At 31.1% G+C, this 20,342-nt stretch overlaps 2 protein-coding genes across 2 annotated transcripts; both read left to right on the forward strand.

Annotated features, from left to right (window-relative positions):
* Positions 1-13,581: 13,581 nt before the first annotated feature.
* LOC136085214 (uncharacterized) lies at positions 13,582-14,566 on the forward strand. Its single transcript, XM_065806502.1, has 2 exons — positions 13,582-13,944; positions 14,405-14,566. Exons 1-2 carry the CDS (start codon positions 13,582-13,584, stop codon positions 14,564-14,566), a joined length of 525 nt encoding a protein of 174 aa, XP_065662574.1.
* Positions 14,567-15,723: 1,157 nt separating this feature from the next.
* LOC136085215 (uncharacterized) lies at positions 15,724-16,041 on the forward strand. The gene has a single exon (XM_065806503.1). The coding sequence runs from the start codon at positions 15,724-15,726 to the stop codon at positions 16,039-16,041; it is 318 nt and encodes a 105-aa protein (XP_065662575.1).
* Positions 16,042-20,342: the final 4,301 nt, after the last annotated feature.

The raw sequence follows: 20,342 nt of genomic DNA on the forward strand, positions 1-20,342 counted from the left end.
TTTTTCTTTATATATTGGTATCACTATTGATTCTTTCCAATTATTAGATATTATACCTGTTTCAAATGATGAAACTATCAAAAGAGAAATAGGCCAAGCTAAACCAGTGGCACACTCATTGAGAGCATAAGGACTTATGCCATCTTGGCCAATCGCTTTGTATTTCTTCAAATTACTCAACTCACCAAAAACCGCAGTTTCATTAAGATCAAATTGATCAATCTTGCATACCTGATCAGACCTGTTTGGGAATATAAACTTGTTCTTGTGGTCAATTTTAGAAAAAGCAGACTCAAACTGTTTGTTAAGATATTCTGCTTTTTCAAGCGATTTTGTTAGCTCCATGCCACCTTTCATCAAAAAGGGAACAGCAAACTTTGCTTTTTTTGACTGAAAATATAGTTGTATACAACTTTTGGATTAGATTTTGAAAGTGAGCCAAGTTTTGATTCATAGCTTTTTCATGCAGCGAGTATGTCTTTTTTTAACTGCTTTCAAGTTGCTTTGTAGAGTGGGCTGATAGTAATGAGTGAGCTGGCTAGCAGTTTTGACCTAAGGTTAAATTTCTTTTTTGTTAGATTTTTAATGCCTGTTGTAAACCATTTTGGTTTTGATCTCTGTTTTTGAGTTGATGTTGCTTGATTTGGTACATATTTAGCTAATCCTTCTTTGTATCGAAACTTAATGAGTTGGTTTATCATTATAGGATTGTTTATGAACTTTTCAAATTGTTTCCTCGATTCTGCATCTGCAAAAACTTTGTTTAGATTATTATAGTTGCCTCTACCATAGCTTGGTTTGGTTAGTAATAACACCCTGGTTGATGAGATAGATGGTTCAAACAAGAAACTCCATATAAGAGTGCAATGGAAATTATTTTTAATTGAGATGCCACGAGATAGACCAATATTGAGTTCTATAATTCTGGAGGGGCAGTCAGTTAGCACCACGTCAAGAGTATTGTTGCCTAAAGTAGGTTTCGTGACATGTGTGCAAGAGCTGCAGTGTTGAGTTCCAAAAAGTCAGTGCTCCACATTGCTGCATTTTTCTTAGTGCCGCCACCAGGTGCTGTCCACTGTATTTCCGGGTGATTGAAATCACCAATTATTTGTAACTCCATATATTTTTTTGTTGCTATATTTGCAGCAGAAATTAGGCTACAATTAATTGTTCTGATGATGCTTGTATATCTTGTCGTATATAAATTGCAACACCACCATATGAATCAGGTCTGTTGTTGTTAAAAAGATTGTAACTTGGTAATTGGAAGCTGGAGTAATCATTGAACCAAGTTTCTGTAATTGCCACTATCATAGGGGAATTTAATGTTGTGACAGTTGCAGCAAGAATGTCCATTTTATTACAAAGTGATGAGGCATTTGTATAGAAACAGGTGATTTCACCTAAGGGTATATATTTGCTACTACTGCTAGATTTTTTGTTGATGGTTATGGATATGGTGTTTTTGTTACAGAGAGTTGGCTGGACATGCTTAGTACTAAACACTAAGTTGTTCACTAATTGCTAACAAACCTGTATATTATCTTGATGGTTCTGGTGTTGTACAGGTTGAAGCACTAGTAGACATTTCTAGTGACATAGAAAGACTTTTTTCCATTGTTAACATCAAAACGCCTACCCATGCTATCCTGGTGTTTCAAGTTTGCATTTTTCGTTACCTCTCAGTTTGCATGCAATGGCTAGTGCTAAATTGACTAATTTTTACTCACTTAAAAAAAACATTTTATTTTATTTTACACGGTGTTTCATCAATAAAGACTCATCAGAAAAGAATGATGAAATTAATAACCATTGCATTGAGACACCTTTTACAATTTAAAATTATCAAGGTTTAGAATGTTTTGTTTCAGCTAATAAAAGTAACAATTGTTATAAAATTACAAAAAAAAAAAAAAAAGGTTTAGGTAAAAAGGTTTTATAAAGCAGATGAATCCTGAGATGAATAGGTTATGTTTAAGGAGTTAGCAGATTTTAAGTCATTATATATATATAAATATATATATATATATATATATATATATATATATATATATATATATATATATATATATATATTTATATATATATATATATATATAATACAAATATATATAATATATATAAAATATATAATATATATATATAGATATATATATATATATATATATATATATATATATATATATATATATATATATATATATATATATATATATATATATATATATATATATATATATAATACAAATATATATAATATATATAACATATATAATATATATATATATAGATAATATATATATATATATATTATATATTATATATATTAAATATATATGTATTATATATATATATATATATATATATATATATATATATATATATATATATATATATATATATATATGTATATATATATATATATATATAATATATATATATACATATATATATATATATATATATATATATATATATATATATATATATATATATATATATATATATATATATATATATATATATATAGATCTATAGTTTGTTGTCTTTGGGAAGAGCGGAAGGAAAAAAGTGTTTCTTACGCCAACACATACTGAATTAGCCCATCCTTAAAACAGCGCCTACATATAACATTATTTCCAGAAAATGTATACTATGTCTACAAGAAAAATTTAAAATAATCACACATGCAAACCAAGAATGTTTATTAACAAAAATTAGAATTAGTTTCAAAATGCAGGCACAAAAATAAGTTTCTCCTAAAAAACTATTAAAATAAATGAGCTCGAATAAATGTTACATAAAATCCCACTTTTTAAAACATATTTTTTTAAAAAAAGTTCTTTTAAGAAAATTGAGCACTTCATTTCTTAAAATACATTTTAAAATTGTTTAAATATATATACATATATATATATAGAACCCTATGTTGTCCAAAAGTTTTTTCCATATTTTGTTGACAAAAAGTTAAAATTAAAATGCAAGACCGGAATTATTTTTTTTTATTAATTGATAGACTGCCTGCCCCAACCAAACCCTCAGTCGATGTAGCAGCACTCCCTTGCGGGTCAGGCTAAAAGATAGTCGATGAAGCTGCACTCCCTTGCGGGTCAGGCTATTTGTCAGTCGATGTAGCAGAACTCTCTTGCAAGTCAGGCTATTTGTCAGTCGATGTAGCAGCACTCCCTTGCGAGTCAGGCTATAAGATAGTTGATGTAGCAACACTCAGGGCATGATTTACAAAAAAAAAAAAAAAAAAAGTGCTTATTTTAATAGTTTTTTAGGAGAAACTTATTTTTGTGCCTGCATTTTAAAACTAATTCCAATTTTTTGTTTAATAAACATTCATGGTTTGCATGTGTAATTATTTTAAATTTTTCATGTAGGCATAGTATACATTTTCTGGAAATAATGTTATATGTAGGCGCTGTTTTAAGGATGGGCTAATTCAGTATAAAATTATCAATATTTTTATCTTTTAATTCCCATATGTATTTTGACAGCATGATGTCTTTTGAATACTTCTTATTTTTAAAAGATTGCTTATGATTGGCAAAACATTTTTTCCCTTCAACCTCTGTTATGCAAATATATTGTTTATCAGGTACATTGTTAGAGGAAACAACACATTTATATACCGCATTTTTTGATAAACAACTTCCACTCATAGGTCAATTGTTTTTTTGTTTAAAAGTACAATTTTCTGTAGTTTTTTCATTTAGGATTTCTGTTTTGTTTAACAAAGCATTATTGTGACCTTTCATAATTCTTTTTATATTTTTTGTGCAACTGAAGCTAACTTTAATTGTGTTTCGCTTAAAATTTTTATGTAACTTATTAGAGGGCGGGAAATGCTTATCGACCAATTTTAAAAACACTTTTCCTATGTTAATGAAAACATTTTTGCTATATTGGGGGTTGAACCAAATTATTTTTCAAAGTCTATTTCGCTTTTTTGTATTCTTTTTTTCAGGGTCAAATTTTAGTTAAAAATTTTTTAAAACCACTTTTTTTAAGGGCATCTTCATTCATATGTTTAGAGGCATTGAATACATTTTTATTAAAGGAGTTTTGGTTTAGCCTGTGATTGAATTGTGATTGATTGAAGTAGCGATTTGTTTTCGAACTTGTGGTGGATGATTTGAGATAATATTAATATACAATAATTCATCGATTGGTTTTTTTGGCTTTCTCATTAGAACTAGTTATTAATTACTTATTATTATTATAAATACTATAATATTACTAGTTCTTATGAAAAAGCCTCTAAAAATTTGGAAAGCACAATTAATTTAGAAGCGCAAAATATTGCTAAAAAAAAAAACCTTGATAACAGCATCGAATCAACTGCCCCTGCCCAAGGCTTTATAACACTAAAAGACCATAAACCAAATTTTCAAAACAAACTTTCTTATAGGTTATTGGTTCCCTCAAAAAGTGAGATTGGACATGTAAGCTAAAATAAAATTGGACAAAATTAATAATATTCTTAGAAATAAATTAAATTTGCAGCAGTGGAAAAATACCACTGGTGTTATAAATTGGTTCTCCATAATCGATAATATAAATAACTGTACGTTTATTCAATTTGACATTAATGATTTTTACCCTTCAATAACTGCAGATATTTTACATAAAACAATTGAGTTTGCAAAAAACCACGCAGTTATTCCTGAAGTAAAACAATACGTATAAATAAAACATTGTAGAAAAACCTTACTTTGTTTTAATAAGGAAACTTGGAAAAAAAAAACATACATGACTGCTTTGATGTAACAATGGACAGTTATGACGGAACAGAAAGTTGTGAATTTGTTGGACTATATATTTTAGACTTATTAAGTAAAATTAACAATATAAAAGATTTAGGTCTTTATCGCAACGATGGTTTAATAGTAATGCGTAAAAAATCTGATCCACAGCTCGACAAAATTAGAAAAGATACTATAAAAATTTTATAAACATTTTAAAATTGTAAACTTTCTTGATGTCACATTTAACCACTCTGAAAATTCATATAAGCCTATCAAAAAACCATGAATTATTGTATATTAATATTAACTCAAATCATCCGCCACAAGTTCGAAAACGAATCGCAATTTCAATTAATAACAGGCTAAACCAAAATTCCTCTAATGAAAATGTGTTCAATTCCTTTAAAAGAATAAATGAAGATACCCTTAAAAAAAGTGGTTTTGAAAAGTTTTAACTAAAATTTGACCCTGAAAAAAAGAATACAAAAAAGCAAAAAAGAACTTGAAAAATAATTTAATTCAACCCCCAATATAGCAAAAATGTTTTCATTAACATAGGAAAACTGTTTTTAAAATTGGTCGATAAGCATTTCCCGCCCTCTAATAAGTTACATAAAATTTTTAATCGAAACACAATTAAAGTTAGCTACAGTTGCACAGAAAATAAAAAAGAATTATGAAAGGTCACAAGGCTTTGTTAAACAAAACAGAAATCCTAAATGAAAAAACTACAGAAAATTGTAATTGTAAACAAAAAAACAATTGACCTTTGAGTGGAAGTTGTTTATCAAAAAATGCGGTATATAAATGTGTTGTTTCCTCTAACAATGAACCTGATAAACAATATATTTGCATAACAGAGGGTAAGGGAAAAAATGTTTTGCCAATCATAAGCAACCTTTTAAAAATAAAAAGTATTCAAAAGAAACCATGCTGTCAAAATATATATGGGAATTAAAAGATAAAAATATTGATGATTTCATACTAAATTGGTCCATCCTTAAAACAGCGCCTGCATATAACATTATTTCCAGAAAATGTATACTATGCCTACAAAAAACATTTAAAATAATTACACATGCAAACCAAGAATGTTTATTAAACAAAAAATTGGAATTAGTTTCATAATGCAGGCACAAAAATAAGTTTCTCCTAAAAAACTATTAAAATAAACGAGCTCGAATAAATGTTCCATTAAATCCCACTTTTTAAAACATATTTTTTAAAAAAAAGTTCTTTTAAAAACATTGAGCACTGTATTTCATAGAATACATTTTAAAATTGTTTAAATATATATACATATAATGTATATATATATATATATATATATATATATATATATATATATATATATATATATATATATATATATATATATATATGTATATATATATATATTTATATATACATAATAATAATAAATATATGTACATATATACATATATATATATATATATTTATATATATATATATATTTATATATATATATATATAATTATATATAATATATATATATATATATATATATATATATATATATATATATATATATATATATATATATATATATATATATATATATAATGATTTATTAGCTGCAAACTCCTTAAACAACCTATTTGTCACAGGATTCATTTATTTTTTAAAACCTTTTTAACAAATCAATTTTTTTTTTTTTTTGTAATTTCAAAACAATTATCACCTTGCTATCATTAGCTGAAACAAATCATTCTAAACCTTGATAATTTTGAACTGTAAAAGGTGTCTCAATGCAACGGTTACAGATCCATTTAAATTAGGAATACTTAACTTCTGTTTATCTTCTTGTACATATTTATTTGAGCAACCCTTTGGTTTTTGAACAAGCTTTTTAATTGACCTGAAAAAGTTTCGTATTTGAACTAGGGACATCAATCAAGTACTTAAAATTTAACTGTATTATTTCCTATATGTATTTAAAAATGGATATAGTAGACTAGTTGATCCTCTCCATAAAGTTCACCAAAAGACTGCACGAAATAAGTTAGTACCTGACAAGTAAAATCATAATATTTTTTCAACAAAATAAAAAATTATAAAATTGCAACTGAGAATACAAAAAAGTCTGAATAGATTTTTTGCTAAATTATCCCCTAGCCCAGTATATACTAAAAAAAGTCTCAGTTCAGTTGCTTTCCAGTTTTTAATATCTAATTAAGACCATATCTTGGTAGAAAATTTTCTTGGAATGTAACAACATATCTGGAACAATCCACCAGAAAAAGTATTGACTGTAATCTGAGACAAATGACAACATTTGGGCCATTTTTACCATAAGTTGATGAGTCTTCGCACACACCTAAGCATACTAGATGCATAAAGTCTATAAAAGTCATAAGTCATTAAAAGAAACTTAGTCACCATGTCAAAATTTGCTAATTACCACTAATTAGAGTTAAAAATTATTGGAAGAGAAAAGATGAAGATTGTTGAGCAAGATAACAATTGACGGACAACTTAAAAGATTGCAAATTATATGAATCAGGAAAGCAAGATAAAGGGAGCGAATTCAAAAGAACTGATGTTCGAGGAAAAAAACTAGATGAATAAGAGTTTTTAGAGCATTTAGGAACAGTCACAGAAAAAGGATGAGACTTAATTGAATGACGAGTCACACAAGAATGAATTTTAATAGATGGCGCAAAAGACGCTAGCTCTTTAGAGCAGTGCCCATTATAGAATTTGTAGAAAATTGAAAGAAAAGCAACATTACGACAATGTGATAATGGGTTAGGTTGACAGCAAGAGCAGGTCTAACTACGTTTACAATGCGTTATAGCACCTTGTCTAATAGAGAAAAGGACATCATTAGAAGATCTGCCCCAAATATGGCAACAGTATGAAGTAAGATTCATTTCAAGCTCAAATGCCCTCTACAAGCAATCATAGAATATTGGTTTCTTATCACGACAAGAATAAATGGTAGTATCATCAGCAAACAATGCCATCTTAGATGTGACAATATCTGAAAGATCGTTAATGTAAATTAAAAAAGTACAGAGCCAAAAATAGAACGTTGAGGAACCCCTAAAGTTACATAATAAGAAGAAGAGTGCTGTATGTCGAGGACAACTTTTGTACTACAATCGGAAGAATAGGATTCAATAATCTTAAAGATGTTGCCAGATACACCATAAGAAGAAACCTTATGGAGAAGACCAGCATACCAAACTTTATCAAAAACTTATGAAATGTCAAGAGTGATGGCCTTAACCTTTCCAGCTTTATCTAATGCACAATAAAACCTATCAGTTATTACTGTTACCAAATCAGCTGTAGAACGAGAAGATCGAAATCCATATTGATGGTCAGAAAGTGAGTTATTAGGCTCAAGATATGAAATGAAGTGTTTGTTAATAAAAGATTCAAAAACATTGCCTATCCTAGGAAGACGACTAATGGAATGGTTGTTAAATGAATCAGATTGCTCTCCAGAATTTTTGAAGATAGGGATAACAGTTGCAGCTTTCCAGCAGACTGGAAAACAAGAAGCACTGAGAAGCACTTGTTGAATAGTTTTGAGAGTATAGACGACAGCTCCGGTAAACACTTCTGCAAGGCAATAACAGGTATGTTGTCCAGGCCACAAGCTGTACAAGAGTCTAGGCAGGAAATCACTTTAGATACAGAAGCTGGAGAGATATGAATGTCAAGCAATGGATCAACCTGTTTGTTGGCAATATCAGATAGAACGCAACTAGTGGAATCAAGAGATAATATTGATGAAAAGTTTTTAGCAAACAATTCAGCTTTGTCTTTAGGTGAGGTGACAAAGTCTGAACCATACAAGAGAGGTGGAACTAAAGATTTGCTCTTATTATTAATACTATTAAATATTCTTCAGAAGAGACGAGAGCCTAATTTTTGAGATAAGATACGATATTTCATGAACTGAGAAGAGCGGGCTTTGGCATTAGACAAAACCTTTTTACAATGGTTTTTAGTAGTAATAAACAGATATCTGTTTTCTGGAGAATTGTTTTGCTGATAGATATGGAAATAAAGGTTTTGATTGGCAATTGCAGCAGCACTGTGTGAGGAAAACTATGGAGGAGAGTGAGGTTTTACCTGGAATTATTGAGAGGGAATAAAATATTCCATGCCAGCCTGAATCCACAAAGTTATGTAAGAAGCACATTTGTCGACAGGAAGGCTAAAGATTTTTACCCAAGGGCCATCAGGAAGAATATCACGAAAAGAATCCCAGTCAGCTTTAAGGTAGTTGTAAGAGGTACGATAATAGGGGGATTTAGATGAAAAAGAAGAATGGGATATTAGTTTTAAAGAGATCAAACTGTGATCAGAAGCACCTAATGGTAAATGTGGAGAAACTGAGCACTGACTTGGATCAGAAACAAGATATAAGTCAAGTAGAGAAGGTCAATGATTCGGGTTGTCAGAAAAGCGAGTTGGAAAGTTGACTATATAAGTTATGGATTGAGAAAGGCAAAAGTTATGGGCTTTAATGCCTGCAGAATCACTGACACTAGAGCCAAGCCATTTAGAGGAGTGAGCATTAAAGTCACCAATAACAACTATATTAACTGATGGATAAAGAGAGAGGGCTTGGTCAGTATGATTATAAATAACATCAAAAAGGGTGCAATCTTGAGAAGAAGGAGAGCGATATAGAACAAAGAGAAAGGCAATCTAGTGAAGTAGTGCTAAATGAAAGCACATGAAAGAATAGTCTGTGGATTCAAACCAAGTTTCACGACAAATGGGTGAATTCTTATGAATGTAAATGCCCAGACCAAACATATGACTATTGGAGTCTTTACGAATTAAAGTAAGATAACCATCAACACTAAGATCGCAAGATGAGACAGTTGAACTCAAATTAGTCTCACGAAGAGCAAGTAGGTCTGGTGAACTTTGCAAGAAATAAGACTCAACAGAAGAAAAGTTACTTCAAAGACCATATATATGAGTGAATGATAGGTTTAGAGAACTAGGTGATGATGACGGTTTTTTATGTTTTATTGTTTTTGGTACTTTATTCATTTTTAAATTTGTTGAAGAACTTGACTTAAAGCATAGATAGTACTCAGAACACTGCCCAAGCAATTGCTTTACTACTATTAATAAACCCTAAGCTGTAATGAAGGGCTCCAAATGTGGCCTCCGCAATGCACACCAAAAGTACAAACAGGGACACCATCCATACACAACATGGCACTGTTAATACTTTGATATTTTTCAACCGTTGATGGAATCAGCCTCTCTGAGAGCTACCACAGAGTTCGGGAAACCTGACTACCAGCCTGCCTCAGAACCATAAAACTGAGTTTTAGAGCTGTACTCTCATTAGGAGATAATGGAATGAGTTGCCTAGCCATAAAAACAGAGACACAAGCAAAACCCATGCATTGAGTCAAGAAGATTCAGCATTCAGCATCCTAAACTGGAAACAATGTGTTAAAAATACATATGCGCCAGCCTAATAGATGAAGAAGGGGTGCAAGGCTGGTCAACAGATAGAAACAGTTTACTCCTTAAGTTTTTGCCAAGGAGGTCTTTTACAAGAGAGTAGCCGGATGCATTTAACATCTTCAGAAGATGAGTATTTTTATCGAGACACCATCGCTAGCCTTTACTCAACCAAGAACCCCAAGGCAGGGGGTATTCTAAGTCAGAGTTGGCATCTCCTAGCCTTTGCCTAAAAAGACGTATCCTACAAGGTAGCAGGACATGAAGCAGATTGTACTGGGTTACATGTTACCAGTAGCAGGATAACCTGACCAATGTGATGTATATATTTTATATGTTAATGTGATGTATATATTTTATCATTATATATATGTTTTTTTTAATACTTGAATACTTATTTTGTTATTTTATAATACATTTTTTTTTTAATACGTGTTTTTTTTTATTTTATACTTAAGAAAATATTGAATTATGCCTAATATTCTTTAAATAAAAATAATTTTTTTCTACATTACTCTAATATTGATAAGAAACAAAGGTAATATTTACTCTAATTATTATATTTGTCCCCCAAAGTTCATGCAAGTTTATCATACATATGTCTCTCACTAATTCTAATAAACAAAAGTTATTACCATTATTATTATAATAACATTTACTAACCTGTCATTTCTAATATTTATCAAAAATACATTCTGGTTGCTGAAGTCACTTTTACTCATATCATTATGGAAATATAGTCAACAGTTAGTGTGCACGAAGCAGAAATATTCTTAAACATGCTGCAAAATACAAGATATACATAAGATACAAATCATAAGGGACCTATTTTTGTTCCTTTAATTTGCAACTTGATATTTTTATCTCAAAATTTCAAAATTAAGTTATAGATAACAAAAACGGTGTTTAACTTATTATAACTTATTTATGATAAATAAGCATATGGTCATAATCTATATAATAACCATGATCTTATTTTAGTTATCGTTATTTATGTTAAGGTTATTAAGTTAAATTAAAGTTTTATAATTAAAGTTTGAATACAAAAGTTCATATCAATAAAAACTTTATCAGTATTGTAAACATAAGTTAAGTATTATAAGTATTGTAAGTATAAGTATTGTAAGTATAAGTTATTATTATGTATATTGTGATATTATTGTTAATATTACAAGCGTACAGTTTTAAATCAATGTCTAAAAATATCAATGAATAAAAAATGCAGTTAATGCATAACAATAAAGTTTTTTTATAAGTAAACACTTAATATTTCTATCTAACAGTGGGTAAACTTTGTTAGCATCAGTCATCAGTCTAAATACAACCTATCCATCACAACATTCGCCTCGTTGCTCTTTTTAAATGCTTCTGACTAAACCAATATTTTGACCAACCTCAAAGCAGTTACTACCATCACTAGCAGAAACAAAACTTTATATATTGATCAAATCAAATCAAATCAATATATTTTCACTTTAATAATAATAACTGTATATATACAATCGTGTGGGACATTTACAAACAGTTATAAACTGATGACACGTAAAGACCTATGATGGTATAAATGTAGCATAATAATAATAATAAGTAATAAAAAATAAATAAAAATAAATAGTAATAATAATAGTAATAAATAGTAATAATAATATTAAATACAGTAATATAGTAAGTACTATCTATATATTTTACTATATATAGGTATATATTTTACTATAATTTATCTATATATATTACAGTGATTATCATAAGGATAACGCAAAAAAAAAAAAAAAAAATATAAAAATCATAACAATATCAATAACAAAAAATATAACAGTTAAAAGAAGGAAAGAAAGGAAGAAGAGTCAAAGAAGTAGAAGTCATAGGAGTTTTGTTGTGATCCAGCATTTTTCAAGCATAGAAAAGTTGAATATGAATTAAAGAAAAAAAAAAAAAAAATTGTTATAGAGAATTAAGCGGGACGATTGCATAGAAAATAGTTTATTGTTTATTTATTACATGTTATATGGTTTAGTAGTGCCACAAATTTTAGAGCCATATAACTTTACAGGATGATGAAAATGAGGGTACTTGATTGTGACTAAATGAACATTTATATATTTTTATGATTTATTTTTAGTTTTATGTTTTTATTTCTATTTTATGAGTTTTAGATTTTTATTTCTATTTTATGGGTTTTATATATTTTTATTTCTATTTTTGGTTTTATATTTTTATTCTTATCTTTATTTATGAGTTATTTTTATTTATTTCTATGTTACTTTTATTATATTAAAAATTTAGTTATAGAGAATAACTAGGGGGTGATTGCTTAACTGATAGTTCATTGATAATTTTTACTGAAAATAAATTTTTTTACATGGGTTATAAAGGCATTTCTATTTGATATTTTGGAGAATTTTTTTTCGTCAAGCTTTAAAATTTTAGTAAGATTATACAGTACGTCAGAACTAAAACTGTTAGGTTAAAAGTGAATTATTCTTAAAAATTTATTCTGGAGATTTATAAGGTTTTTTGTATAAATGGATGGACTTTGCCCCCATATCTGACAACCATAGCATAGGTGGGAGTTAAAAATAGCATGCCAAATATTCACAAGGGTTTCGTAATTCACAAAATGCCTTATTTTGGTAAGCATTCCATTTGCTCGACTTAATTTGTTTGATATGGACTTAATTTGTTGAATGAACAAAAGATTTTCATCTAATAATATGCCCAGATATTTTAATTTATCTACAATATTTAGTTTTTGACCACTAATTCTAAAATGATGAACTAATTTTTTTGACATTCAAAGATATTTTGACATTCAAAGATCATTTTAAAAATGCAAACTGTCTCAATGGAATATTTACAGTGAAAAAATACCGCAAAAAAAAATCTCTTTAATTATAATGTAAATGTAATGTATACAAAAAGTATAATGCATAAAAGTTAAACTTTGATTCACGCACAATACGAATTGTAAATGGCAATCATTGAGTAAATGTTGTAATGATTTTTTTATTATCAGGTTGAACCTTATGGGTAACCCGTCAAATCCCCAAATCTTTCGGCCCTAATAATACCCAGATTAGATAATAACCAATAATAATAACCAATCTAGCTTAACCTAGATTAGCCTAACCTAGATTAGGCAACATAGCCTAACCTAGCCACTAGGATGCACAAACCAGTGTATTTTAGTCCCGGTCCCAAGCCCGGATAAATAGGGAGGGTTGCGTCACGAAGGGCATTCAGTGTAAAAACTGCGCCAAATCAAATGTATCAACAATTTGGAATTTTACACTGGATCGGTCGGGGCCTGGGTTAACAACGACCGCCTCTGGTGCTGTTGGCCAACAATGATGGGGTGAGGATGAATGTCATCAGTGCTTATGCTCCTCCGGTAGGTTGCGAAATGGAGGAGAAAGAAGAATTCTGGAGAGAGTTACATAAACATGTTCTGCAGGTTCCTATAGGAGAGAGGATGATTCTTGGAGCAGATTTTAATGGACATGTTGGTGAAGGGAACAATGGTGATGAGGAGGCGATGGGCATGTATAGGGTTAAAGAAAGGAATACAGAAGGACAAATGGTGATAGTTTTTGCTAAAAGGATAAAGATAGCTATAGTTAACACTTATCTTAAGAAAAAGGAAGAAAACAGGGTGACGTATAAGAGTGGGGGAAGAAGCACACAGGTCGACTATATCCTATGTAGGAGAAGAAACCGGAAAAAAGTTAGTGATTGCAAGGTGGTACCAGGAGAGTGTAGCTAAACAGCATAGGATGGTAATATGTAGGATGGTTTTGGAGGTGAAGAAAAAGAAGAGAGTGTGAGTAGAACCTAAGATCAGGTGGTGGAAGTTAAAGGATGAGGACTGTTGTGTAAAGTTTAGGGAAATTTTGGGTGGTGGTGTTCTAGATACCTGGGATGAGATGTCAAATACAGTGATGGATGTAGCTAGGAAGATACTTGGTGACATCAAGACAGAAGAAGATAGACAAGGAGACGTGGTGGTGGAATGAGGAAGTTCGGAAAGTTTAAGAGGAAAACGTTTGGCTAAAAAGAATTAGCGTTTTCAGCAAGATGAAGAAAGTAGACAGAAGTACAAGGAGGTGTATGGCAAGACAAAGAGAGCAGTGGTAAAAGCTATAGAAAAGGCATATAGTAATCTGTATGAGAAGTTGAATACTAAGGAAGGGGAAAAGGATCTGTACAGTTTGGCCAGACAGAGAAACCGTGATGAGCAGGATGTTCAGCAGGTTAAGATGATTAACGATAAAGATGGAAATGTGTTGTCTCGTGAGGAGAGTGTCTTGGGAAGATGGAAGGAGTATTTTGAGGAATCAAGAGAATGATAGGGAAGGAAGGTTAGAAAAGACAGAGGTTGTAAATGAGGAGGTTCCTCAGGTGAGCAAGGAGGAAGTAAGGGCTGCAATTCGGAGAACGAAGTGTGGTAAGGCAGTTGAACCCGGATGATATTTCAGTGGAGGCATGGAAATGTTTGGGAGATATAGCAGTCGAGATTTTGACAGGGTTATTTAACAGAATCTTGGAAGGTTAGAAGATCCCTGACGAGTGGAGACATAGCATAATTGTGCCAATTTTCAAGATTAAGGGCGATGTTCAGAGCTGTAGTAATTACAGGGGAATAAAGTTGATCAGTCACAGCCTAAAAATCTGGGAAAGAGTAGTGAAAGCTCGGCTTAGAAGAAAAGTAAAGATCCGTGAGCAGCTTTGAGCAGTATGGTTTTATGCCAGCTAAGTGCACCACAGATGCTATGTTTGCTCTGAGAGTGTTAATGGAGAAGGACAGGAAAGGATAGAAGGAGTTACATTGTGTGTTTCTAGACTTAGAAAAAGCTTATGATAGAGCTCCGAGACAGGAGCTGTGGTATTGTATGAGGAGGTCAGGAGTAGCGGAAAGGTATGTGAGGGTAGTGCAGGATATGTATGAGAACAATGTGACAGCAGTGAGATGTGCAGAAGGAATGACAGACAGGTTTAAAGTGGAGGTAAGACTACATCAGGGATCAGCCCTGAGTCTCTTACTGTTCGCAATTGTCATGGACAGACTGACGGACGAAGTTACACAGGAGTCCCTAGGACTATGATGTTTGCTGACGGCATTGTGATCTGTAGTGAGAGTAGGGAGCAAGTGGAGGTAAACTTGGAAAGATGGAGGTATGCTTTGGAAAGCAGGGGAATCAAAGTGAGCAGGAGTAAAACAGAGTACATGTATGTGATTGAGAGGGCAGACGGTGGACAGATCCAGTTACAAGGAGTTAATTTGGTGAAGGTCAACGAGTTTACCTACTTAGGTTCGAGGGTACAGAGTAATGGAGGAAGTGAAAGAGAGGTAAAGAAGAGAGTGCAGGCAAGGTGGTGTGGATAGCAAAAAGTGTTTAGTGTGATCTGTGATAGAAGGTTGTCAGGTTGTTGAGAACTGTCCTATAGATCCTGTATGTTGTATGGACTGGAGACAGTGGCACTGACAAAGAGACAGGTGAGGGAGATGGAGTTTTCTGAGATAAAGATATTTAGATTCTCATTTGGAGTGACGAAGAAGAATAGGATCAGAAATGAGTTTATTAGAGGATCAGCACATGTAGCATGTTTTGGAGATAAAGTTAGAGAGTCAAGATTAAGATGGTTTGAACATGTGCAGAGGAAACAGGAGAGCTATATTGGCAGGAAGGTTTTGGGGATAGAACTTTTAGTAAGAGGAGGAGAGGTAGACTTAAGAGGAGGTTTATGGATACAGTGTAAAGTGGTGGAGGGTATGAGAGTGGCTGGTGTGTCAGTGGAGAACACTCATGACATGGCTAAATAGAGGAGTTTGATCCGCTATGGCAACCCCTAAACGGGAAATGCCAAAAGAAAAAGAAGAAGAAGAATAACCAGATTAGACACAATCAAGCAAACTTGCTTACTTTTTTTACCTTATGGGGCTCGTCCGGAAACCAAAACATTTACCCGTTAAAGTCCCGTTCCCGTAAGCCTAAACAAAAACCATGCGGTACCCGTCTGTCAATGTTGGCTGAGTTGTTTCTTTAGTGTTTGTTAATAGAAATACTTAAGAGAGATGCTTAGACAAAGAACAACATATTTTGTAACTATTTGTTTTCTTGTTAGGGTAACTTCAGAGTGCACTTCAAAGTAATACAAATTATAATACCAAGAATAATTTTTTTGTAATGTGTTTTAAATAATTAAATTCTGCTTTTGGTTTTTCAGAATTGTATTAAAAATTAATAAAGTTGCCAAGAATTTTTACCACATGGAAGTAAAGCTATAATTAAAGCCAAGATGGTTTTTTTTTTAGTATATATATATATATACATATATATATATATATATATATATATATATATATATATATATATATATATATATATATATATATATATATATATTTTCACACATATATATACACACGCATATATATATACACACACACATATATACAGGGGTGGGCTGCCAAATTTTGAACAACCGGCTCGGTATTATTTCAAAAAAAAACCCGGTTAAAGCGTACATTGTCTTCATTAATTTTTGATTTCGACATTGAGGGTGGAGTCTGAGCGAGCCTTCTCAGTTGCTAATAACTTTTGTATAAAAGTTCGATTGAGACTCGGAGACTCAGCTTTAAGCGATATCTGCTTCCTCAAAGCATATTTTAGTCAAATAAAACAATAATTAAATATTATTGAATTGGAATTCCAAATTCCGAAAAGATTTATTTTCGAATTCCGAACTCCGATTTTTTTATTTTCGTTAAAATTTGCATTCCCTATATAATCTGAAGAAAACGAACAAATTATAAAAATAATAACGTGGTAACAAGTAACGAAGGAAATAATTCGGGCGATACCATGTGCAGTGTGCCGAAGCTTCACAAAATGTGACTCACTCACAAGCAAGAGCCAAGCACTTCGTACTTTACGTATTTCACTCACAAGCGTATTTACGTTACGTATTTCACTCACAAGCTTCGTAATTCACGCACAAGTAAGAGCCAAGCACTTCGTATTTTACGTACGCACATGATGTGTGTATTGTGTTGCGCACATGATATGTTTGCGAGTGTGTGGCACATCAGCGCGATGCGCATGTTTTGCATAAACATACTATTAAAATGGCTTACTTTTGGTTTTAGGGTTAATTTAACAAGCGGCTCGCCAAGTTTCAAAAATTCTAACAACCGACTCGCGCGAGTCGGACCGAGCCGACTCGCGCGAGTCAGAGAAACATAAAGTTATCCCCACGAGATCAAATTAAAATATTTCTACATTTTCTAGGTATATTTTATTCTTTTTTAATGATGACTTGAATTTACCGGTTAAAGTTTATGTACTAAATATGTAAGTTTCAAGAGGCTTATATAAATTTAATTTATTATTTCTGAAAAGACTGCAAACATTCCAACAAAGTTAATTTTTGTTTCGAGTTTCTATAAAACTAGTATTTTACACTGGTGGGTTTTTGTGTCGTTAGAAATTTTCCTCATTTGTATAATTCAAATATGCTTTTTTCCCTATAGTATTTAAAATAGTTTAAAAATTGACTTCCTTAATTTCAGGAACTACATCATTCTATCATGTGTAGCGACATAGATATAGTGTTGTAAAAAACGCTGGCCATCGAGCAGTTCATGCAGTCCTGGGCAGTTTGTTTTGTCGACGAGAGGAAGTTGTTCATTGACCTGATCCTGTAGACAGTCTACCCAGTAAGTTCTACATTGTGGCACAGATTCCAAGTGTGTGTGGTTACATTGACAGTAGTCACATACTAATCATCCCTACACCAAATGATGAAGATACACTTTTTAATCGCCACCAGTTCCATTCCTTGAATGTTCTTTGCGTTTGTGGCCCAGATTTGTTTATTTATTACGTTTACGCTAATGGCCCTGGGCTATGGCATGATTCTAGGGTAGGTTTTAATTTTATTGAATTTGTAATAAATGAATTTGAGCTACTTCATCAATTATCTAAATAACAATATTTAAAAAAATAAACATCTAAGTAAAAAACAAGTGTATCATATTAAGTCATATAAAAACTTTCTTATCTAAATCTGGTCTGTTAAAACATCAAAAAATATTTTGTTTTAAAAAATGATAAAGCAAAACAAATTTATAATCTACAAATGTATACGAATGTATACAAATGTATACGAATATGTAAACGAAACGTATAAGTATATGTATACGTATACGTATATGTATACGTATATGTAAACGTATACGTATACGTATACGAAACGTATACGTATACGTTTACGTATACGAATAGTATACGAAATAGTATACGAATTATACGAATTATAATAGTATACGAATAGTATACGAATAGTATACGAAAAGTATACGAAAAGTATAGGAATAGTATACGAATAGTATACGAAACGTATACGAAACGTATACGAAACGTATACGAAACGTATACGAAACGTATACGAAACGTATACGAAACGTATACGAAACGTATACGAAACGTATACGAAACGTATACGAAACGTATACGAAACGTATACGTATATGTAAACGTATACGTATATGTAAACGAAATGTATACGAAATACAAATGTATACGAAACAAATGTACAATAATAACTAGCTAGCTCTGAAAAATTTAGATTGCTTTTTTAAACTTTTTAGGTGTTACGTGAATCAACACTTTGGGACGCTTTTGAAGTTCGAGGTGAGCAATTTTTCCAGGAGCAGTTAGTTTAGGTAACCAAGGCTACCCCTGTAATAATTGGCTCATCAAACCTTACAGTGACAACCAAACATTTTCCAAGCGTCGGTTCTATGATGCACATCGAAAAGCTAGAAATGTGATCGAGCGATGTTTTGGGATTTTGAAACACAGGTTTTACTCTCTACAAATTCCAATTCAATTTCGTAAAATGGAAAATGCGGCAAAACTAATCGTATGTGCTTCTATGATTCACAACATGTGCATTAAAGTGGGAGATGAGGGAGAAAATCTTCTAGTAATACCTTTTACAGCCTTGTCCTTTCGAGTTAGAGACGACACTAAAGATGAAGTTCAAACAGGTGCACGCCGAGATCAAAATTTGTAGTTGTTCAACTAATGTAAATTAAAAAATGTATTTCAGTGAAATTAAAATTTTGCATTTTTTCCTAGTTTATTATATTCTGTTTCGTTCAAATAAATTTTGTATAGTTTGCTTGAATCGGATATAAAAGTTTGTATTTACTTATATTGTACTGTTTAGATAAATGAGATATGCCGGAATTAACCGATGTTGACATTTCCTTAATTTTTACCTGACGCTAATGATAGTAACTTATATTCAAATAAATATAAAATGTTCTCCAGCCGTCAACTCATTAGCAGCTCTGAAATTTTGCAGATTCTTTTAATGTTAAGTTAACACATAGAATTTTATAATAAAATATAAAAAATTTTTAAGCAATTTTGCCGCAACAATTAAACTTTCAAACAAGGTATACGTTTCTGTATTTGAAATTTTTTTAAAAAATAGTTATATTTTATCTGTGGTTCCGACTGACAAAGATTATTCGGCTGGGATGTTTCAACATTTTGAGGCGTTATAGACTGGAAGTGAGCCTGGGAAAGTCGTTTCTCAAGAATAATTTTTTTCATTTCGGCCTTAAATCGAGTTTTTTCCATCAGATGGCGTTCAGCCCTGTACTCAATCTCTTTTCAATTCAATACTTATTAAAACTTGGGATTTTATTATGCGCATACGTTAGCTGCAAATATATAAAAATATCATTAATTTGATTAATTGTGTTAAGCTTTCATTATACAGTGCTTACCAATTTGCCCGTTTGTTTTTGTTTTTATGTTGTTGGTAAACTTGATCTTGTAAAATAAAGCAAAACCGATCACAAATGAACTTGATTGAGTATTGTAATTATTAGAATTTGAAGTAGTAAAACTGCTTTACTGGGATCAACAAAGCTTTGTTTTTAGCGAAATTAACATCATTTATTCATTTGTATTTTAGAAGAACTAAAATTTTTTGTAAGATTTGGTAAGTTGTTAACAATACCCCTTCTTTTTATATTTTCAAAAAATATAGTCCCTATTACCAGTCATTTTTTTATAAGAAAATATAATGTTTTTGAATAGGGTA

Source organism: Hydra vulgaris, chromosome 09 (genome assembly GCF_038396675.1).
Source record: "Hydra vulgaris chromosome 09, alternate assembly HydraT2T_AEP".
Taxonomy (NCBI): Eukaryota; Metazoa; Cnidaria; class Hydrozoa; order Anthoathecata; family Hydridae; genus Hydra; species Hydra vulgaris.

Coding starts and splice junctions, on each gene's coding strand:
- LOC136085214 (XM_065806502.1), top strand. CDS start 13,582: ATGAATGTCATCAGTGCTTATGCTCCTCCGGTAGGTTGCGAAATGGAG. Junction 13,945..14,404: donor GGAGAAGAAACCGGAAAAAA/GTTAGTGATTGC, acceptor TTGAATACTAAG/GAAGGGGAAAAGGATCTGTA.
- LOC136085215 (XM_065806503.1), top strand. CDS start 15,724: ATGGAGTTTTCTGAGATAAAGATATTTAGATTCTCATTTGGAGTGACG.